The following is a 20,213-nucleotide window of genomic DNA, read 5'->3' as shown; positions in this document are numbered from 1 at the left end:
ACTAAAACCTCAAAGAGGGTCGGGTTTGTGACAAATGCAGTAACACCCTCTTTTCACATTCTTCCTTCCACACAGACTTGGGCCTGCTCAGTTAGCTTTACTCACTTCAGTGTCCTGAGTGCCTCTCTGTGTTCCTACTCTCTTCCACCTTGGCTGTGAAGAGGAGATTGAGTCTGTCATGTGCACACCTCCTTCTCCTTCATCTTCTAACAGAACACACACACCTTTTACCTGCAGTCAGTATGAAGTGTAGGTATACTTTAGTTAATTAGTCCTTAAAGCTCTGACATTCGCAGAGGTTTTCAGTATAGTCAGATACATCAAGCAACCTGTCCACTGTTGTCATTGAGATACATTTCTGTTGGGAATCCCGTGCCTCTTGCCCACCTCTTAAGCTTTTCCATAGCTACTGTATGTGTCTTCCTTTCTTGTCCTCTCTTTCGAGGTGTCTTAGCGGCTTGTTTCCTGTATGTTTGTCTTGTTTTGTGAAGCATACTTTGAGGGGCTACCTGAGAAAGGGTGGGAGTCTGCAGAACAACTTTTTCTGAAGTTTCCTCTACAACTACTAGAGGAGACGGGTGTCATTTTACTTCTTATTTTGTGGTTTTGTTTCTCTGGGTTTCTCTCTTCTGGACAAATTGCAAAACTGTCTTTGCAGCCACAAATTTCATGAATATCCAAGAGATTTTTTTTTTCCACAGTGTTGGCCAGTGCAGGTCCTAAAGACAGCTCTCTTTGATTAATTTTGGGAAATACCATTTTACTTTTTTTGTGTTCTCCATCAAGGGGGTAGATTATAGTATATTCTTCTAAACTGCATGTGACAGTGCACATGTCTCAACCAAGGACTGTGTGTTTCAGGTTTGAGCCCAACCTTGGCTACATTGTGAATGTCAAAATGTAGGACTGTGGGCTGGAGAAATAGCTCAGCATTGAAGAACCCTTGCTGTATTTGCAGATGTCATAGGTTCACTTATCATGTCCCACATTAGGCTACCCTGTGCCACCTTTAACTCTAAATCTAAGGGGATCCAGTAAACTTTTGTGGCCTCCACAGAACTTCAGGCATGTGATATACATACAGACAAGCAAGCAGGCACACACACACACACACACACACACACACAGAAGAAGATAAGATTTTAAGTGGTAGAGCTTGGACTACTCAGTGGTAGAGCACTTTCCTAGCATGCATAGATCCTAGGTTCAGTTCCCATTCTCTGAAACCCCCACCCCCACTCACCAAAGAAAGCTGTTTGCGCATGTTATACTGGTCTTATTTGGATATTAGACTTCCCAGATATTTCATTGTGTTCAGTCTTTTTATTCATTTGTTGGCTGTCATTTTCTGTTTTCATGCCTTTATATTTCATTAAAGTTACCATAGAAGAGAAAGGTTATGCAGGGTTGTGATCACTAAGCCTGTAGACCCTTTCTATTTTCTTTCAGGGGTTCTATGACAGCCATATATAGCTATAATTTGTACCTTTTACATCAAAAGTTTTGATAGGCAGAGTGGCAATCATTTAGTGCTAGTGCGGCCTTCTTCCAGAATGAAGCTGCCCTTGCAGAGGCTCTCTGTGTAGCTGCAGCCTCTCCCTGAGAGGCTCTAGCCTCTGCTCATAGTGATCTTTACTTTCCTCTTTGGTTCTTATTCTTGCTCCACAGGATAGGTTTTCTCTTATACATGATAACAAAAAAGAGTTTTAGTGTTTTCAAACCTTCTTGTTTTGTCCTTAAAGTGGTTGAATCTTCTTTGTAACCTCTGGCCATTTTGGATGCCATTGTGGTTGGCAGTCTTCAGTTTCCCTCAGTGTGAGATACTATATTTGTTGACATAATGTGATATGGTCTAGTAAGATGTCATCTGTCCAAGGTAGGCCACAATGAGATAGTATTTATCTCCTGTGGACTAGGACAGGTTTTACTTAGATGTGGCTCACATGGTGTTTGTATTAACAGTTTGTATTAACAGTGCGGTCATCAGCAGTTTCTCGTTTCAGAGAAACCACGAGCGTTGTATTGTAGTGTGTGTGTGTGTGTGTGTGTGTGTGTGTGTGTGTATTTATTGTAGTATGCGTTTTCAATTTAGTATTTGGTGTCATTGTTCCTTTGGCCTCTTTGGACAGTCATATGGTGTGTTGCTCCTATGTCAGTACAGCCTTACAGGTTATGTATTCAAATATGTTTATGAAAATAAAGGCTAAATTAATCCTTAGTTGTCCCTTTGAATAACAGTTGATGAGCAATATCCTACACTTCTGGCATCAGATAGATAATGCAGAGTCTCAGGCCAGAGCTGTTCTTTCCTGAATCGGAAATCAGACCGCATTTTACAAAACCTTTAGGTGAATCCTTGCCCATAAAGGTTTGGGAGCAATGCTGTAAGCTCCCAAGAGGCATTGTTGGTAAATGATAAAGCAGTAGCTTCTTTTGCAGTATATTACAGCTGCTCAATTTCCACAATCAGTTAATGTGATGAGTTGCTGAGGCTTGAAGTGTTGAGATGAGGTCTCAGGACTGCAAGCTCCAGCAGCTCTGCAGCTGGCAATAGAATCCAAGTCTCTGTGGATACTTAATGGCACTGAAGAGGTTCCAAGAGTGTCTTAGTTAGGATTACTATTGCTGTGATGAAACACCATGACCAAAAAGCAATTTGGGGAGAAAAGGGTTTATTTAACTTACACTTGCATATTGCTGTTGATCATCAAAGGAAGTCAGGACAGGAACTCAAACAAGGCAGGAGCCTGAAGGTAGGATCTGATGGCCCTGGAGGATGCTGCTTACTGGCCTGCTTTCTTATAGAACCCAGGACTGCCAGCCCAAGGATGGAACCACTCATCAACCGCTAATTTAGATAATGCCTTATACCCAGATCTTATGGCGGTTTCCTTCCTTTCAGATAACTCTACTTTATATATCAAGCTGACATAAAACTAGTCCACACAAAGGATAGGATACTGTTGTTACTTCATGGAAGCAAGTAATTGTCAGTCAGCCATGTTTAAGTTCCTTGGATGTGCTAATATTGTGTGAGTAGGACCTTGCAGAGTCTACAGACAGACTAGACTGGTGTTCTCCTCACATCTCCTGTAGATGATGTTCCACGTCTCCCAGACAGTCAGTTCTGACACACTGTGAAATGAAGGGCTTGTGTCCTTAGGTTGCCTTCCAGAACCAACCTTGGGAGTATGAAACTAGTGTAACAATCTTAATGCATCTATAATTAAAGCCTCGATTTGAGATGGTCTGTTGCTCTCTTGTATAGATGGATGGCAGTTTTCACTATGAGATGAAGAAGACCAGCAGAGATCATCTGCGGGGTCAGGTGACTCCTTGGTGACTTGCTTCCTTAAAATATCTAGTCTTTTCATGGGGAAAAAACATTTTCAAACTTCTTGCTTCAATTTGTAAAAGCTAGGATCTTGGTAAAAGGAGGCACCTTGGTTTCTCACCAAACACCTCTCTTTGCTGGCCAGCTTTCCTAGGGGAAATTGAGTTCCTGCTTATCTGTAAGTGTCACTCAGCTCAAGTGGGGATTTTCTGTGAATGACCAGATAGTAAGTACTTCGGGTTTTGTGGGCCACAGATGATCTCTGTCACATTCCTTTCTCCAATTCTATCCTTCCCTCAAACCTAATCCTATTAAAAAATGTCAAAACCATTCTTAATTGGCAGGTGATAGGTTGGGTTGGGTGTGTTTGCTAACCTACCCTGTTTTTATTTTATTGGAACTCATCGGTCTTTTTATAAATCCTGTATTTGATGCATTTCCCAACTAAGAATATGATTTGGGAAGTTTCACTTGGTGTAGGTAAATCTACTTGATTCATAATTTAGAGCTGTAACTACAGTTTGCAGCCATCCCTAGCAAACTGTGTGCTCTGAGTTCTTCTTTGGATAGGGTCTTGGGCCGCTCAGAAGGACCTTGAATCTTTTGTCCCATAACTCTGGAGTAGTAAAGCTGTAAAAATACACTTCAAAAAAGTTTGTGGTTTTTAAAGGATTTACAAATAAATGAACAGCAGCTACTCTAGCAGAAGATTTTAGATAATACTAATGGTGTGACTTTGTGCCCCTAAATAGGACAGGCTCTCCCCTTTCTCTTTGGGAGTAAAGAAAAGAAATATAAAAAGGAAAATTCCCCTTGTTCCCCCCTCATTTTTAAAAATTAATTTATTTTTATTTCATGTACATTGGTGTTTTGCCTTTGTGTATGTTTGTGTGAGGGCGTCTGATCCCCTAAAACTGGAGTTAAAGACAGTTGTGAGCTCCTGTGTGGGTAGTGGGAAATGAACCCAGGTCCTCTGGGAGAGCAGCCAGTGCTCTTAATGGCTGAGGCATCTCTGCCGACTCCCCTTTCCTCTTTCATATTATCTTCTGGTACTGCCAGCTGATTAGGATAAAATGACATAGGGTTTGTTTTTATTTTGACCATTTCTCCCAAATCTGAAAACCAAAGCAGTATATATGTTTTAAGGTTTCCCTCTTTTGACTTTTTCTGATTGGTTTTCTGTTGCTTGTTACCATTTTTGCAGTGTCTTCCCAATCAGAAGTGGCTTAGCATTGTATTTAAATCAGGCAGCTGCTTAAATACCTTTTGTTGCCTGTCAGGTGTCTTCTATAGGTCCGTTTCTGCATCCTGTCATAGCTGAGGAAGATCACTTGCTTGTGTAGTTGTTGCATCTGTGTTGGGAGCTGCATTTCTCTAGCTTGTGCTTCTCTGGAGGCCTGTGCCTTGTTTCCTCCTGTGGAGCTGTGTTGCTTGCTTCCCCAACCCACCCCTCAGATATCCCTCTCAAGTGAGGTGTGTGAATCTGGGTCATGTGAACTGAGCAGCTGCTGTTTGTCCTTCCTTGGCTCTCAGTCTTCTTGTGGTTCAAGATTGTGGGCAGACTTGCCAGTGTTCTGGAGAGCACGTAAAGGTAAGTTATAAACTGATTTTGCTAATACTTGATCCTGGCAGTATTGCTTTATGAAACTGTCCCCTAAGGTTTCTTGAACTTTCTTAATGTTGCTTGTTGGACAGTCAGGCAGAGCACCTGTCATATGAAGTGGACCCTCCTCTGAACAACCTACTGTGTGCACAGCCTGCTTTTTAGCTCTCATTCTTGTGTCAGTCAGTCACTTTGACTAAGAGTGTGAGTAAAGTTTACCTCTATAATTCCTTTATTTTATTTTGTTATGTTTGTTTGTTTGTTTGTTTGTTTGTTTGAGTCTGTGTAGCCCTGGCTGTCATTAGAATTCACTCTGTAAACCAGGTTGGTCTCAAACTGAGATCCACCCTTAGTGCTGGGATTTAAGGCATGTGCCATCACACCTTGTTAAATTTTCTACTTTTTTTTTTTTTTTTTTTTAAGATTTTATTTATTTATTTTATGTAGCTGTCTTCAGACACACCAGAAGAGGGCATTGGATCCTATTACAGATGGTTGTGAGCCACCATGTGGTTGCTGGGAATTGAACTCAACTCAGGACCTTTGGAAAAACAGTCAGTGCTCTTAACCACTGAGCCATCTCTCCAGTCCCCTAAATTTTCTACTTTTAAAGAAACGATTCTTGAGAACATTGAGTATGAGTGATTTAGCAAAACACACAGGTATAGAGGTAGATCTGCTTTATATAGATAAGACCTTTCTTTTTTTCCGCCTTTACTTGTAAGAACTTGTAGATATTGGTGAGCTTCTCTGGTGATAGTCCTATCAGGATGCACTTGACTGGGTGGGTGGCTAAACTGTAGCTGATGGAGAGCTAGTGTTTGGGCACATGGCCTTGGGCCTTATCACACTCTCAAGGAAGTCTTTCTGAGCCCTTCAGAGGATAGTAGTTCTGTTGCTGTGAAGGCTTGTGCTGGGTGACTGCATCTTGTCATTACCTTCTGGTTAAAAACAGCCTTGGAGACCTTGGTCACATTCTATGTGTAACAAATGAGTTAACAGATGAGTGCCTTTTTGGCTCTGTGACTTGAAGAACAAACATCTCATGGTTGTAGGCATGGAGACCAAGTTGAAGAAAGACTATACATGAAGTATATACCTCCAACAGGGGATTGACTATCAGCTGTTTCTCTTAGTGACTCAGGATCGTTTGCCTTAATTCTTCAATAATTAAGTTCTAAAGTTTAGTTCTTTTCTGGTACTTTATGACCTCAGATTTTTAGTTATTAATGAACTCACCTGCAGCTTTACAGTGGGTATTCATTCCCTCTGTAATAAGGAAAGTTCTGGTTATGCCTCTTCATTTGTCATTTGTTGCTGAAGATGACAATTCTCTGAAGAATCTACTCTATCATTCAAAAAACAGTTGTTTTCTGTCTCTCTTGGTCTTTATCTGTCTCTTGTCTGTTTCACAGTCTCTCTGCCTGTCTGCCACGCCCCCCCCTTCCCCAGTTTTGCTTTTTTAGCCCAGGCTAGACTTGAGCATGCAGTAATTTTATATTTTTGCCTACAAAAAGTTTTTAAATTAATGGGTGACATGCTTGTGGAGGTCAGACGACAACTTGGAAAAACTAGTTCTTTCTACCCAGGAGTCTTGGGGATCAAACTCTGTTCTTCAGGCTTGTCAGCAAGTTTCTTTTCCTGCTGAACCACATTGTCCTGCCTCAGCATTCTCTTTTTTTTTGTTGGTTTTTTTTTTTTTTTTTATTGTTTTTTTTTTTTTTTTTTTTTTTTTGTTTGTTTGTTTTTTGAGACAGGGCTTCTGTATGGAATTCTGGTAATCACTGTGTAGACCATGCTATTCTCAAACACACAGAGATCCTCTCACATCTTCTCTAGAATGATGGGATTAAAGGTGCACCACCTTGCCTAGCCAGCATAAAAATTCTTAAAGTATGAATGAATTACTTTTTTTTCGCGTGCGTGCGTGCGTGCGTCAGGTTCTTGCTGTATGGCTCACTCAGGCTGGCCAAGAATTTGTGATCCTCCTATCTCACTCTCAAAAATTTTTAAATTTTGGGTACGTGCCACCCTGGCTTGGATAAATTGCTTTTACAGGTTAAAGTCTTTCCAAGCTTTCGTATTCAGCATTTTCAACATTTTATCCAACTAAAAATACTTTCTGGGATGGAGCTATAGCATCTAGTTTCCATTCCCAGCACCCACTTGTGGCTCACAAACATCTGTAAACTTCAGTTCTAGAGCATCAAAACCTCTTCTGGTTTCTATAACCATTCCATGCAGGTCATGCATGTATAAAATAAAAATAAGTAAAGAAATTTAAAAGTCTAAAAAGAAAGCCAATAAATAAATTCTTTAAAAAGATTTTTTTTCTGAGAAGGAAAAAAATCCTGCCAGTGTTACTTATTAAGAAATCATTTTGTAGGTTCATTGTCAAACTTCTTTATTTTTGTGTCAATGCCAAGTTGACATTGTAGACCAAAACTGAACTGAAATTTGGTGTGTGGAAAATTAGTAAAGCTGGAATTTTATAAAATTTTTTCTTTGTCTCGTTTAGAGCAGCATGTTTTGGAAATTTGATCTTCACTCATCATCCCACATAGACACGCTTCTAGAGAGAGAAGATGTAACTCTGAAGGAGCTAATGGATGAGGAGGACGTCTTACAGGAGTGTAAAGCACAGAACCGCAAGCTCATAGAGTTTCTGTTAAAAGCAGAATGTCTGGAAGACTTAGTCTCCTTCATTATAGAAGAGCCACCTCAAGACATGGATGAGAAGATCCGATACAAGTAAGAAAATGGCATCTTTGCCTTGGGTGGGGTGAAAATGATTACTCTTGCTGTTTAAGAAATCCCTAGAGCCACTATAGCCATTGACAAGATAGTCAAGAGCTACAGGCTTTATGGAGCACACAGTCGATTCTAGAGCCAGCTCCAGTGAGTCACAGGCGTCTAAAATGTTCTGAATCTTTGTCAGAAGTACAACATGCTTTATAATTGACAAACTAACTTCTCCTGTTAGTAAGACATTCAAGTAAGTGTCTTCTCCACTTTCCAGATAGAAAGCCAGAAGTCTGTGACAGGCCAAGATTGCCTAAAGGTTTAGTTTCAGAGCTTGGGTTTTAAGAGCATTGCTCATATAGTAAGGTCAGCCCTTCATTGTGTGAGTTTTAGGTGTGGGTTGCATGGGTCTTGGTGAACAGCAATGAAGCTATATTAAGCAGGAAATGACATAATAAAACAGAGTGGGCTTACCTCCTGTGGCTAGTTAAATTGAATCTGCATACAAACAGCATGGCACAGTACATGAGAGTCCTTTATTATTGTCACTTCTCTGGGAACACTGAGCATGTTCATGGGCATGTTAATAAATGGGGTTGTAGTTATTTCCATATACAATATTGTTGAAGTGGTCCACATCCCTCACACTGAAAATAGAGTCCCTTCAGAAACAAACTTTGGTTATGATCCATTCAATAGACAGCAGAGTAGCAGGAATCATGCTAGAAGCTGTCCTTCTGTTTCAGGCTGACCTTAGCAGGTGTTTTCTTTTTTCTTTTTTTTTCTCTATTTTTTTTCTTCTTGGAGAGAGTTATGTTGTCAGCAAAGTACTTCTTGATGCCTTTAAAGTTATTGTGGCTTGGGTTTTTGAGGCCCTGATCTCCGCTAGCCTTTGAGATTGACACTCAACAATCAGTGGAGACTGGTGTCTTATAAAGGAAGAAAACATGTATAGCGTAAAAATACTAGTGTGTCTCTGCTCTCTTAAACACTTTGCTGCTCTGGAATTCCTGCCACAGCCGGGCAGTGATGGCACATGCCTTTAGTCCCGGCACTTGGGAGGCAGAGGCAGTCAGATTTCTGAGTTCAAGGCCAGCCTGGTTTACAGCGTGAGTTCCAAGACAGCCAGAGATACACAGAGAAACCCTGTCTCAAAACAAAACAAAATAAAACAAAAGGAATTCCTGCCACAGTGAGCTAACATATCAGTTAGATAGACCTGATCCCGGTGAGAGGTGGAGGTGGAAGTGATGTGGTGATAGGTCTAGAATAGGGCTTGGCAATCAAGCCACCTGGAGTGGTGTGGCTGTGAGCAGACAAGTGGTTTCCCTTCTTGGGTTTGTCTTCACATTCTAGATGAAGTTACTTGTTCTAATGCCACATTGTTTGTGAATTGCTTACTTACTGAAAGGAAAAGCTGCTTGGTGGATCTGAAAGCTTGATAGTGATGCTGTTTTATTTTGCTGTGCTGTGTTCGAAGCTGTAAGAGCAGGCAGCCTCTCACAGTCCCCCGGGTATACTGGATGGTGCTATTTGGAGGAGCAGGAGTTGAGTTGGGTGCAGTAGTACTTTATCTACTATGTGTCTGGCCCAAGCAAAGCCACTATTGGGGTGAATTGTACCTTGGGTGACCTGAACCATCTGTATTAGCATGGAGGACTTTTTAGAAGAAATCCAAAACTTTTTCAGGATTAAGATAGATTGTTGTGGTCTGGGTGAGCCAGAGTAAGAAGTAAAACCATAGTTTATCAGAGAAGCCTTTTAGAGAAGAAGGCAAACTGGGACAGCTGAAGTTGGTGGGTGGAGAAAGCCTTTGCTTGGAGCCATGCAGGAAGTGAGTTCATTGTCATTGTAAATATTTGACAAGGAGCAGCCAGGCCAAAGGTGTGGAAGCCCTAAAGTACACAAGAACCTAAGTACCCTAAGAACAACAGGGCAGTCTCATGACTGGAGGTGAGCAGGAAGGGGGGGTCAAAACATCCTCCAAAACAAGTCATCTAAGGCTTTGAGCAGTGAGTGATACATGTACCCTGAATGTTGTTTTTGTTCACCCTGCCCACTCTGAGGGTCTAGGCACTGGGGCACTGGAGCAGAAAGGAAAGGAGAGTTAAAAAGCAGGTAGTGATCAGCTCAGTAACCTTTTGGGGGAACCATGGTTAGAATCTAGACATATAAAATGAAATTAGAACTGAAGGAGCCTCCCTGAGTGAGGTGGAGAGGGAAGGTTGTAAAGGAAGGACTGTTGGAATTTTACCTAGGTAAGTGATGATGGAATAGCTGTAACATTAAGGATGGATGTCAAGGGAAAGGTAGGGCATTTGCCTTCAGCCTTGTCAAGTTTGAGATGCCTAGTTGGAATGAAGTAGAGACAAGGAATCACAGCAGGTAGGTAGATGGGTGCCATGTGAAGGTATGGAGTTAGTTGAAGTCACCTGTGGAGCTGTTGGATGCTATTAACTGGATTACGGTTCTTCCACACCGGGACTCAGGAGTAGCCAGGGCAAGAGGAAAACAGGCTGCCACCCAGAAAGCCACTGAAGAAAGGCTTTAAGGAGGAAAGAGAGCACGATCAGATACTGCTGCTATATGAATCCCCAAGTTTACAATATGGCAATATCAGCCCCATTGATTGGGGTCCTGAGAACTTGGCTGAAATGGCTCTGAAGAAGAGTGAAAGACATGCCAAGACCTCTCACACAAGGTCACTTCTCAGCAAGAGAGCACATGTTAACCAAAGCTAGATATGGAGGCAGGAGAGGTATAGGTGTTTTATTTGTTTTCTAAATAGAAGGATGGGAGATCTGTGTGTGTGTGCGTACTGTGCAGTAAAGAGGAAGCCATGTCAGCCAAAGGAGTGGGCTGTCTAGGAATGCCCTGTACTACAGCACACAGCTGGAATTAGTAAAGTTTCTGCACTTTATCCTAGAACAGTTGTTCTCAGCCTGTGGGGCATGACCCTTTTGGGGTGCAGATGACTCTTTTGTAGTTTCCTAAGACTGTTGGAAAACACAGGTTTCTACATTAGGATTCATAATAGTAGAAAAATTACCTTTATGAAGTAACAACAAAAATAATTTTATGGTTGAGGGTCACCACAACGTGAGGAACTGTATTAAAGGGTATAGGATTAGGAAGACTGAGAACCACTGTCCTAGAAAATAGAGAGTAAAGTCACTGTTACCCATTAAACACCCTTTTGATACCAGCCCCCCATCTGAGGGAAAAGGACGATGCACTCCTGGAAAGTAGACAAGGCAGGAAGTAATCCTCTTATGAATTCTATAGCTGCAAATGTAACCACTGTGTATTTCTGTCCCTAGGCAGTGGTTACAGTAGAGAAGAAGTCTGCTGTGGCATTGATGAATGCTTGTTTTACAGTATAGGGGAGATTAGTGGAGCAGAACCTTCCAGAAGACAGCTGTTAGGTAGTGCAGTTCTACTTTCTTTTCTGTCCTCCTCCTGCATTGTTTTTGGTTTTTGTTTGTTTGTTTGTTTGTTTGTTTTTGGGTTTGTTTTTGTTTTTTTTTTTGCTTTGTTTTTTTGTTATTGTTTGTTTGTTTTGGAGATTTTCTCATGCTGTTCATCCAGTTTCATCCTAGCCCCTTTTGGGTGCACTGGTCACCTCTTGCCTTGGATACCTTCACATGTGTCACATACTTCAGCCCACAGTCTTTCCCTCTTTTGTGTATCATATTGCCACTGTGGTGGTTTTGTCTCCTCTTTGACTTGGTCAGCCTTTGAGCTTTTCATTCCTGTGAATGGCCTGGGCTGCCATGCTGACAGGCTGATAGAAGAATATATTAGTGTAGAGAAGGGAACTATGGCCAGATACAGTGTTACCTGATGCATCTCTCTTAGTCTCCCGTGACCATTGGAAAAGGATGAGAAGTAGTTGGCATTTCAGAGAGCACTGAGAACATGTCTTCTGCCTGGTTTTCAGAGTGAGTGGTCTGGCTGTCAGAGACAAACATGGTTGAGGTTGCAGATTTTTAGGAAGCTATTTGGAGAGCAGATTCCAGCTGCTATCTGTAGGCCTGTGGACTACTGAATGAGATCATAGTGAAGAATGACAGTGGGCTGGGTTCTTGCATCTTGCATGTCCCTAGCTTCACAAGACGCTGGATGGCTCTAAATGGTTTTTTAAAATGTTATTTACTAATTCTATTAGTTATTAATATGACCCAGCCAGCCCCTGAGTAATGAAGGCAGAGTCCTATGGATTTTTTAATCAGCTTTAGCACAATTACTGGGCAAATTACCCCAATCTATTTTTCTATAGACTAGACTATTAATTCTCTAACTGCTTTCCTCAAGTACTTAATGTTTGAGTCTTGCCCAGGTTATTTCTGCTCCATCCGTCTATCCTCAGCATTTCACTCGGCCACGAGCTCCTGGTCTAGCACGTCTAATGGAGACCTCCTGTTTGCTCCTTCTGTCTTCTTTTTCCTTCTCTTTCTTTGCATGTAGTCCCTACCTGCTATCCCCAGCCTACTAACTGAAGCCACACCTACATTTATTCTCCCCAGTAATTGGCTATAGCCACATTTATTTAACCAATAGCTTTAAATTGGGGAGCAAGTTTTATACAACAAAGTCTGGTGTATATGAGAATCTACTCATCACTGGCAACCAGATCTTGGGGTTCAGAATTTAGTGTTTGTATACACAGCACCAGACCAACCCTAACAGAAGGCTTTTATCTAAAGCATAGGTGTATGTAGCACTCTTCCCTCATCCCCCAGTACTTCAGGCTAGTGCCCTGTTTACCCCTTCTATATGCCATGGTAGGTGTTTTCTTTAGATGGGGTGGAGACAAACGTTTGATAGCTTATTAGAACTTTATCATACCACATGTAACCCATCTAAACTGAGCAGCAGCCTGCTCATGTACCTACAGCAGGCTCAAGTCATCGCCACAGCTGTGTATAGTAGTTTCTTGGAAACCAATCACTGTTAACTTGTCTCAGAGTTTGCCACTTCTCTGTCCACATGGGCTGGTTAGGACACTGTATCCTCACTGAGAAATTCTTGTATTAAATGTGGCACACTTGACTCTTGATTCTATTGGTGCACTATAGTTGTGTTGAAACAAAACAAATTCTTTTTTTTTTTTAAGATTTATCTATTTATGTATATGAGTGATCTGTCTTCACACACACCCAGAAATCAGATGCTATTACATACAGATAGTTGTAAGCCATGTGGTTGCTGGAACTTGAACTCAGGACCTCTGGAAGAGCAGCCAGTGCTTTTAACCTCTGAGTCATCTCACTTGACTTAAAGGCAGTTTTTTTTTTTTTAGACAAAGTAGAAAATGTCTTTTAGAGGTTGGGTGAAATGGATTGAAGGTGCTCTTAGTTCCTTGTAGATGATTTTGATGATTTGATAAAATTTTAGGAGACCTTCCTGGTGTGTGCTGTACTTGATGTGATAAGCTATTTTCATTAAATGATAATGTAATCTCCTATTCTTCTAGGTATCCAAATATATCTTGTGAGTTGCTCACATCTGATGTCTCCCAGATGAATGATAGACTGGGGGAAGATGAGTCCTTGCTAATGAAATTGTATAGTTTCCTCCTAAATGAGTCTCCCTTGAACCCACTACTCGCCAGTTTCTTCAGCAAGGTGCTAAGTATTCTTATCAGCAGAAAACCAGAACAGGTAAATACTGTTTCCAAAGGTAAGTATCTGGGCATCCCCAAGGTGACACCGGCAACTTTGCTGCAGTGTTCTGAGTATGCCTGAGGTCCATTTTCTACAAGAGAGTGTGTTTTAGGTCTTGAGCAGTCTGAGCAACACTGGTTTACACATTAAGGAGTATTTCTCCTTTGACATACTTTTTGAAAGGCTTCAGCTCTGTTTGTTAGCTTTGATTTCTTCTCTGAACATGTAATTTGAACCATCTTTGTGAGAATAGCAGGTTGAACCTGAGTACATATCTAATGACCCTTTGGATTTAACAGTTGGCTTTGCTTAGTTGTTCCCTAATGGTGATCTCCAGAGAAGCTAGAATCAGGTATTCCTAAACATGAATTACTGACTAGTGCTTTGTACACAGTGATAATTTATTTTAGCTTAGATATCTGGATACCCTTGTGTCTCAGCAGTTCCTAGTCTATTGCACTGGATAGAGGTACAAACCTCAATATTCTTACAGATACCACCCCTTGACACCTCTGTTTTTCCCTCCTAATTCAGATTTATGGGGAAATGCCATTTTACCAAGTGTGACCTGTGGATCAGTGTCACCAGCATCACCTGAGAACTATTTTCTTTTTTTAAACATTGCATGTTCTTGATTCCTACTCCTGCTATGCAGGAGTCTTGACAATGGGGGCTTCTAAGTACATCTTTCAGTTCATGCTGTTTCTTGCTGGGATTGGAGAACCATTGTTCTAGTAGATATTGTTGTGAAAGGGTGCAAGAGCTCACTTCCAAGAAACAGCTAGAGCAGCAGGTGCTGAGTGCAAGTTAACAGATTATCAGTTGCAGCAAGCAGAGGTGAACATGGTCAAGCCAGTCAGACCTGGTGTTCTTCATGATGGACAGTAGTCTCCAGTTACTTGGTCTTGTTCAGTGGTCAGCACAACTGAAAGGACTGAAACTATCTTGGGCCCATTATATTCTGTTCTTTCTCTGTTAAGGCTGGGTCCATGTTTTACTTTAGAAGGATGGTGTTCTTTTTGTTAAGATAAGGTTTTTATTTAAATAGGGTGACTTTCCCAAGTGTATTGGAGAAGATCCTTTGCCTTGAGTCACAATCCCAAAGTCATGGTCTCAGTAGTGTAAATTATCTCCCATTTTGCCTTCCACATAGAAATCAAAGTATCATTGGCAATTGCAAATCATCACATAACCCTGGCACAGTTAGTTCAGAGATGGGTACCTCTATTATTAAGGCATGTTTCATTATGTTTTTATGTTTGTATCTGCTGTTGAGATCCAGGCTGATGAGCTATGATTTCTGGTGTATATATGATAAACCATGAAAACATGTGGAAGATTTTCTGAATCTCTGTGTTATTGACTCCGGGGCTCAGAGTCAGTTCTATTATCTGTCTGACAATGATGATATGTGTCAGTTGAACCCTGAATGAAGAGTCCTGGTTACTCCTTGTCTCTCCAGCTAGGATTCCTTGGATGATAATGAGAGTACAGCAGTGTTGCTTGTGTAGCTGCTTTTGTCTTTTGACAGAAGCTTGTTTCCTGTTGCTTGGTAGTGTTGGTTAGGACTTAGGCACTGCCAGTGATGACAAAAGTCCACATTCACATGGCTTAATTAGAAAGGTACTATTCAGCCTCTAGAACAGGTTCTAAAATAGCCTCTAGAACAGCTGTTGGCAGTGTTGAGTGGTTTAGCCTTCAACAATGAAGGATAGGCCTTGTGGTCCATGCTGTTTTGTTCACAGCACCAGCTAAGGTTTGTGCCTGTAGGCTCTAGGACCAGTGCTTCTGCCATGGAATTGTAGTGTACTTTGGTCACGTGTAACTTTTTCCTCCTCTCACCCTTCCTTTCGAAGACTTCTGTAGGACTCAGCTTTAAATGGCATGGCCACCACTCCTTGAAGAGGTGCTTCTATTTGACATGGTTGTTTGCACAAACAGTATAGTGACTCACTTTGAAGTTACTTGTTGGTTGTAGCTCTAGCTGTTCTAGCTATTAAGCTTCTTTGTACAGCTCAGTAGAAGTCCTGTGACTCTCATAGCATGCAGATCTTAGTTTAAATTCCAGGACAGTTTCCTTTTAGTTGTAGGAGATACTAGCATGTCTGAGCTAAGGATTTCTCATCTAGAACAATGAGTCTTCACCTTCCAGGACATAGTGAAAATTTGTGGCCAAAAAAAACCAAACCAAACCAAACCAACAACAAAAAAACAACCCTCTACCACCTTGCAAAGCTCTCTTAGGACGTGTGGTGGGGTTTAATAGAATCAGTGGGCTCACCGACACAATTAAGAAGACACAGGAAGCTGTGCAGGACAGAGCATCATTTCCATTTCTAGTTCTTTTCCACTCAGCACAGCCCCCTCTTCCCAGTCTCCTCTTGTTAGTCATACATGCAGCAATGCAGGCTAAACCACCTTGTGGGCCAGGCATGTTAGCTACTTAAAAACATCTTTGCTTGGAATCTCCCTTCTTTTTTTAAATATTCTGCATTTAAATTTAAGTCTAATAGGATTGTTTCATATATTTTTTAAATGTCTGTTTTATTTATGTATATGGGTATTTTGCCTACATGTATATGCACCATGTGTATGTCTGGGGCCCACAGAGGCCAGAAAAGGGTGTTGAATCCTGTGGAACTGGAGTCACAGGTGGTTGTGAGCCACTACATGGGTGCTAGGAATTGAACTTGGGTCTTCTGGAAGAGCAGCCAGTGCTCTTAATTGCTGAACCATCCTCAACCCCAAATAGCATGTTGTTTAGTTGTTTGTATGGTTGTGGGGGGTTTTAATACCTGTTCTTAGAGAATGAACAGTGAAAGTAAACAGAAGACACAGGTTCAGTAGGCTGTAATGGGGATGCATGTCAATTTAGGAGATGACTTTATTTAAGGGTTTTGAATGTTGCAGTTGTTAGCCAGATTCCCCATGTACTTGCTGATTCAGTGCCTGCCTGTTCTTAAGCTAACTGGCAGGATTTGAGGAATGTTGGTCACTCTAGATTTTGTGTCTCAAGTTAAGCATCTTTCAGTTTGATTTGTTTTTCTCTAGATTGTGGATTTCTTGAAAAAGAAGCGTGATTTTGTGGATCTCATTATAAAGCACATAGGAACTTCTGCTATCATGGATTTGTTGCTCAGGCTCTTGACATGTATTGAGCCTCCACAGCCCAGGCAAGATGTTCTGAATGTGAGTAGAGATTTGAACTGCTGGGGGTGTTGTTATGTGGGCCACTGGGCTCCTGTGTGCTAGGGGAATCCTACAGGATGAGGGAGTGTGGGGATGAGGCAAGCAGGTGGTTGTCCCAACACAGAAAAGATTCAGGTTTTAATTTTCTTTTATTTCTTTGAGACTGGTCTCTCCTTGTGACTCTGACTGTCTTGGAACTTACTATATAGACTGGGCTGGTCTCAAACTCAGAGACAAGTCTCTATGCCTCCCTCCTAAGTGCTGGAATTAAAAGCATGTGCAACCACACCCAGCTGAGACTGAGACTTCATAGGACTAGGGCTCAGGATGCACACATGGATCCGTAGGTCTGTCAGATGCTGTGTTAGCTGCCCTTTGCTGGTTGAATTGCTACATTGATGATGAGTGAGTTGAGGATTTATCCTAAAGCTGGGTTTAGATATAAAAGCAGGACAAGGCTTTCTAAGAGTGTGCCTCCTATGAGAGGGTCAAACAGGAAGAATGGGGTACCTGAAAAGGGTCTGCTTAACAACTTCAGACAATTTTAGGATATGTACAGTTTGAGTAGATGTCTTACATGAAACTGGACTTGAGAGAGATTTGAATAATCTGAGTATAAAGCTTTCCCTGGGTCCTTGGCTGTGCTCCTCACCCTGCTTACCCTTGCCGTCTAGAACCATGCCTTAAGTGATGCCCAGTCTCTTGTGATTGCACATGCCTATATTGCCAGCATTCTGTAGGTTGATTTTAAATTCTTGGTAATTTGGGCCACATAATGACATCCCGTCTCAAAGAAAGAAAACCTGTATCTCATTGAAAAAGAGCTTCATTGAAGACTATAGTTTAAAAGACTAAAGGGACCAAACCAAGAAAGAAGGTCTATGAAGGGAAGGTTTGCTGGGGGTTGTCCACTTAGGGCACACACACTGCTAAGATGCCCTGTCATGCTTTCTTGATTTGATAGGTTAGGGCTAGATCTGTTAAGGTGACTTAGATAACCAGCTGAGTACTGCAAACTGGTGCCCTGGGACTTGCAGATAGAAGCACCTTGCTTCTTTTGTGTGTCTCTGTAGATCTGGGTCTTTTCTCAAAAGGAGTTCAAAATTCTGGGAAAGACTGTTACAAGCAAGAGGGATGATGGGTTGGTACACAGTGAAGTTCTGTCAGTGTGGTTTGCTGTAATAGGTCTACTCCTCTGGTGACATCTGAGTTGAAAATTTTAGGACCTATTTCTAAAGAGGTATGCTTTTGGGGAGAGTTTTGTGGTTAGTAATGGGGCAGCAGGTTGGTGGGAAATTCTTTAAAGTCTTTTTTCTTTTAAGATTTATTTATTTATTTTATGTATATGAGTGTTCTGTTTTCAGGCACACCAGAAGAGTATATTGGATCCCATTACAGATGGTTGTGAGGCACCATATGGTTGCTGGGAATTGAACTCAGTACCTCTGGAAGAACAGCTAGTGCTCTTAATGACTTAGCCATCTCTTCAGCCCCTTTCTTAAAGTCTTTAAGGTCACTTGTGAATAGCTATGCAGAGGATAGGGATTCAAAACTGATTAGCCCACCAAATGTCCTGGCCTTTCTCATGGTCAGGACTCAAAAACTCTAGGGCATTGCTATCAGAGTATGGCCTCAGATAATATTGTGGGAAGTTTCATCTCATACCCAGCAATTTCTGGGAGATTTATAAAATTAGATCTTAGGTTTATGAAAATGTTATATATGTATTTGTAAAATAGATCTTAAGGGCCAATAAGACAGCTCAGTGGTTATTGACACCTGTTGCCAAACCTTTATTTGAGTTCTATTCTCAGAACCCACAAGATGTAAAGAACCCACTCCTATAGGACATCCTCTCCTCCACACATGTGTGTGGCACACACATACACACACAAAACAAGTAAATGGAATAAAACATAGCAGTTGCGTGGCTTCTGTTATAAACCTGCCCATTAGTTATTTGCATTGCCTTTGATTGCCTCCTTCCTGTAAAGAGCCAGAGATAGCATTAGGGGTTTGTCTCTCTGCCTTTATCAAATTATATTTGGTTTCTTGCCCTCAACCTTATTCTATTCAACCTTTGGAGGTCAAGTGGCCTTTCTCAGTACTGAACTGCCTTATACTTTATGGTGTTTTGGTCCTTTAGGGAGCAGATATTAAGCTTGCTGGTTTTTCCTTTATCATTATTATTTTTTCACTCTGATGCTTTTCTGTTCACTGCATCTCATGTAGAGTTACAAAGAGATTGTTATGGTCCCAGCAGCTCTACCTTTGAGACAGGCAGGTGACTATCATTTGCTTTTAAGCTGCCTCAATCTGACCCTAGTATTTCCTGTGGAGAATTTGGTTTGAGTATCTGACTCCCTCCCTTTCTCCCTCCCTCCCTCCCTCACTCACTCCCTCACTCCCTTTCTCCCTCCCTCACTCTCTCACTTTCTCCCTCCCTGTCTCCCTCCCTCTCTCTCTCTCTCTCTCTCTTTTTCTTTCTTTCTCTTTCTTGACAGGATTTCTCTGTGTACCCCTGTCTGTCCTGGGACTCACTCTGTAGACCAGGCTTACCTTGTACTCAGAGATCCTGCCTCTGCCTCCTGAGTGCTGGGATTAAAGGTGTACACTACTACTTCCCAGCTTAAAAGCTCCTTTTCATTTTGGGTTCTCCTAACCCAGAGGCTTAGTACTAAGTGTTGTTCTTAGTTTATCTGAAGTCCAGAGCTTGACACTCTCCTAGAGCTAGTATACACTTGCTCTCAGTATCAAAAGTATAGTAGTGTAAATGTTGAATATCTGGTAGTCACCATCATTGAGTGTTGAGTGGCTATTGGGACTTGAAGTTGTTAGTGAATGTGGTCATTCTTGAAATGATATATTCACTGCATTTTCCTTGGAGAACTTTGTAATTTTCTGTAGTATTCAAAGTCCAGAGAAACCTGTAAATTCTACTTAAAGTGTGATGGCTATTTCCAGTAAGTTAATCTTCACTGGGGCTTGAGCAGGAGCCACTCATTGCTATGATCACTTCTACAATGTGTTTTGCAGTGGCTAAATGAGGAGAGAATTATCCAGAGGCTTGTGGAAATAGTTCACCCATCGCAAGAAGAAGATGTAAGTTCTCTTACACAACTTATTTTTTCATATAAAAACTGTTCGTTCTCCACAGAACATACATGTGTATATGTAAAGGAATCGGGGGGTTGTATAAAACAGTAATAACCTGCTATTGTTATGAGGAGCAGGAGAGCACCATCTCCTTCCCAGAGGTGGGTCATGCTAAACCTGCTTTTTGATAATCTCTATCCACACCGATTTTTCTTTTATACCTGCTTTTATCTTAGATGATGGAGCTACATCTACATTTTGAGAAGTTTGACTAAAACTTAGCAGACATCACAAGGTCTGGGTCCCCACTGAACCTGACAGTGATTCCATAGTCTTGTTCCTGACCTTGAGACTCAAACTGGTTCAGCCTGGGTGTGAAGGCTAGAGACAGACATTGTGACGATGTATCCTGTCCCATCTGCTCACCTCCTTCCCTGGTTCTGGAGATCAGACACAGATACAGAAGTGGGTCTGAAGCTTGCTTTGGCTGTTCCACATTGAATCCTGTCTTGAAGGGTCAGGATGTGTATTTCTGAGGTTTATAGCATCACTTCTCAAGAATTGCACCAAGGTGTATGAGATT

The 20,213-nt window shown here is 41.5% G+C and overlaps 1 protein-coding gene across 10 annotated transcripts in view; it reads left to right on the top strand.

Annotated features, from left to right (window-relative positions):
• The window catches only part of Ppp6r3 (protein phosphatase 6 regulatory subunit 3), a 112,461-nt gene that overhangs the window by 33,580 nt on the left and 58,668 nt on the right, over window positions 1–20,213 (top strand). For 9 of the 10 annotated variants that reach the window (XM_034497914.2, XM_034497905.2, XM_034497886.2 and 6 more), the window contains 4 exons: window positions 7,456–7,688; window positions 13,156–13,342; window positions 16,397–16,534; window positions 19,571–19,636. In XM_034497914.2, coding sequence (XP_034353805.1) covers window positions 7,462–7,688; window positions 13,156–13,342; window positions 16,397–16,534; window positions 19,571–19,636 — 618 coding nt within the window. In that variant the 5' untranslated portion in view covers window positions 7,456–7,461. The remainder of the gene's footprint in view (window positions 1–7,455; window positions 7,689–13,155; window positions 13,343–16,396; window positions 16,535–19,570; window positions 19,637–20,213) is intronic. The other variant, XM_034497878.2, reaches the window with a different exon arrangement.

The sequence above is a fragment of the Arvicanthis niloticus genome, chromosome 1 (genome assembly GCF_011762505.2).
Source record: "Arvicanthis niloticus isolate mArvNil1 chromosome 1, mArvNil1.pat.X, whole genome shotgun sequence".
NCBI lineage: Eukaryota > Metazoa > Chordata > Mammalia > Rodentia > Muridae > Arvicanthis > Arvicanthis niloticus.
This window is presented reverse-complemented; position numbering and strand designations above follow the sequence as displayed.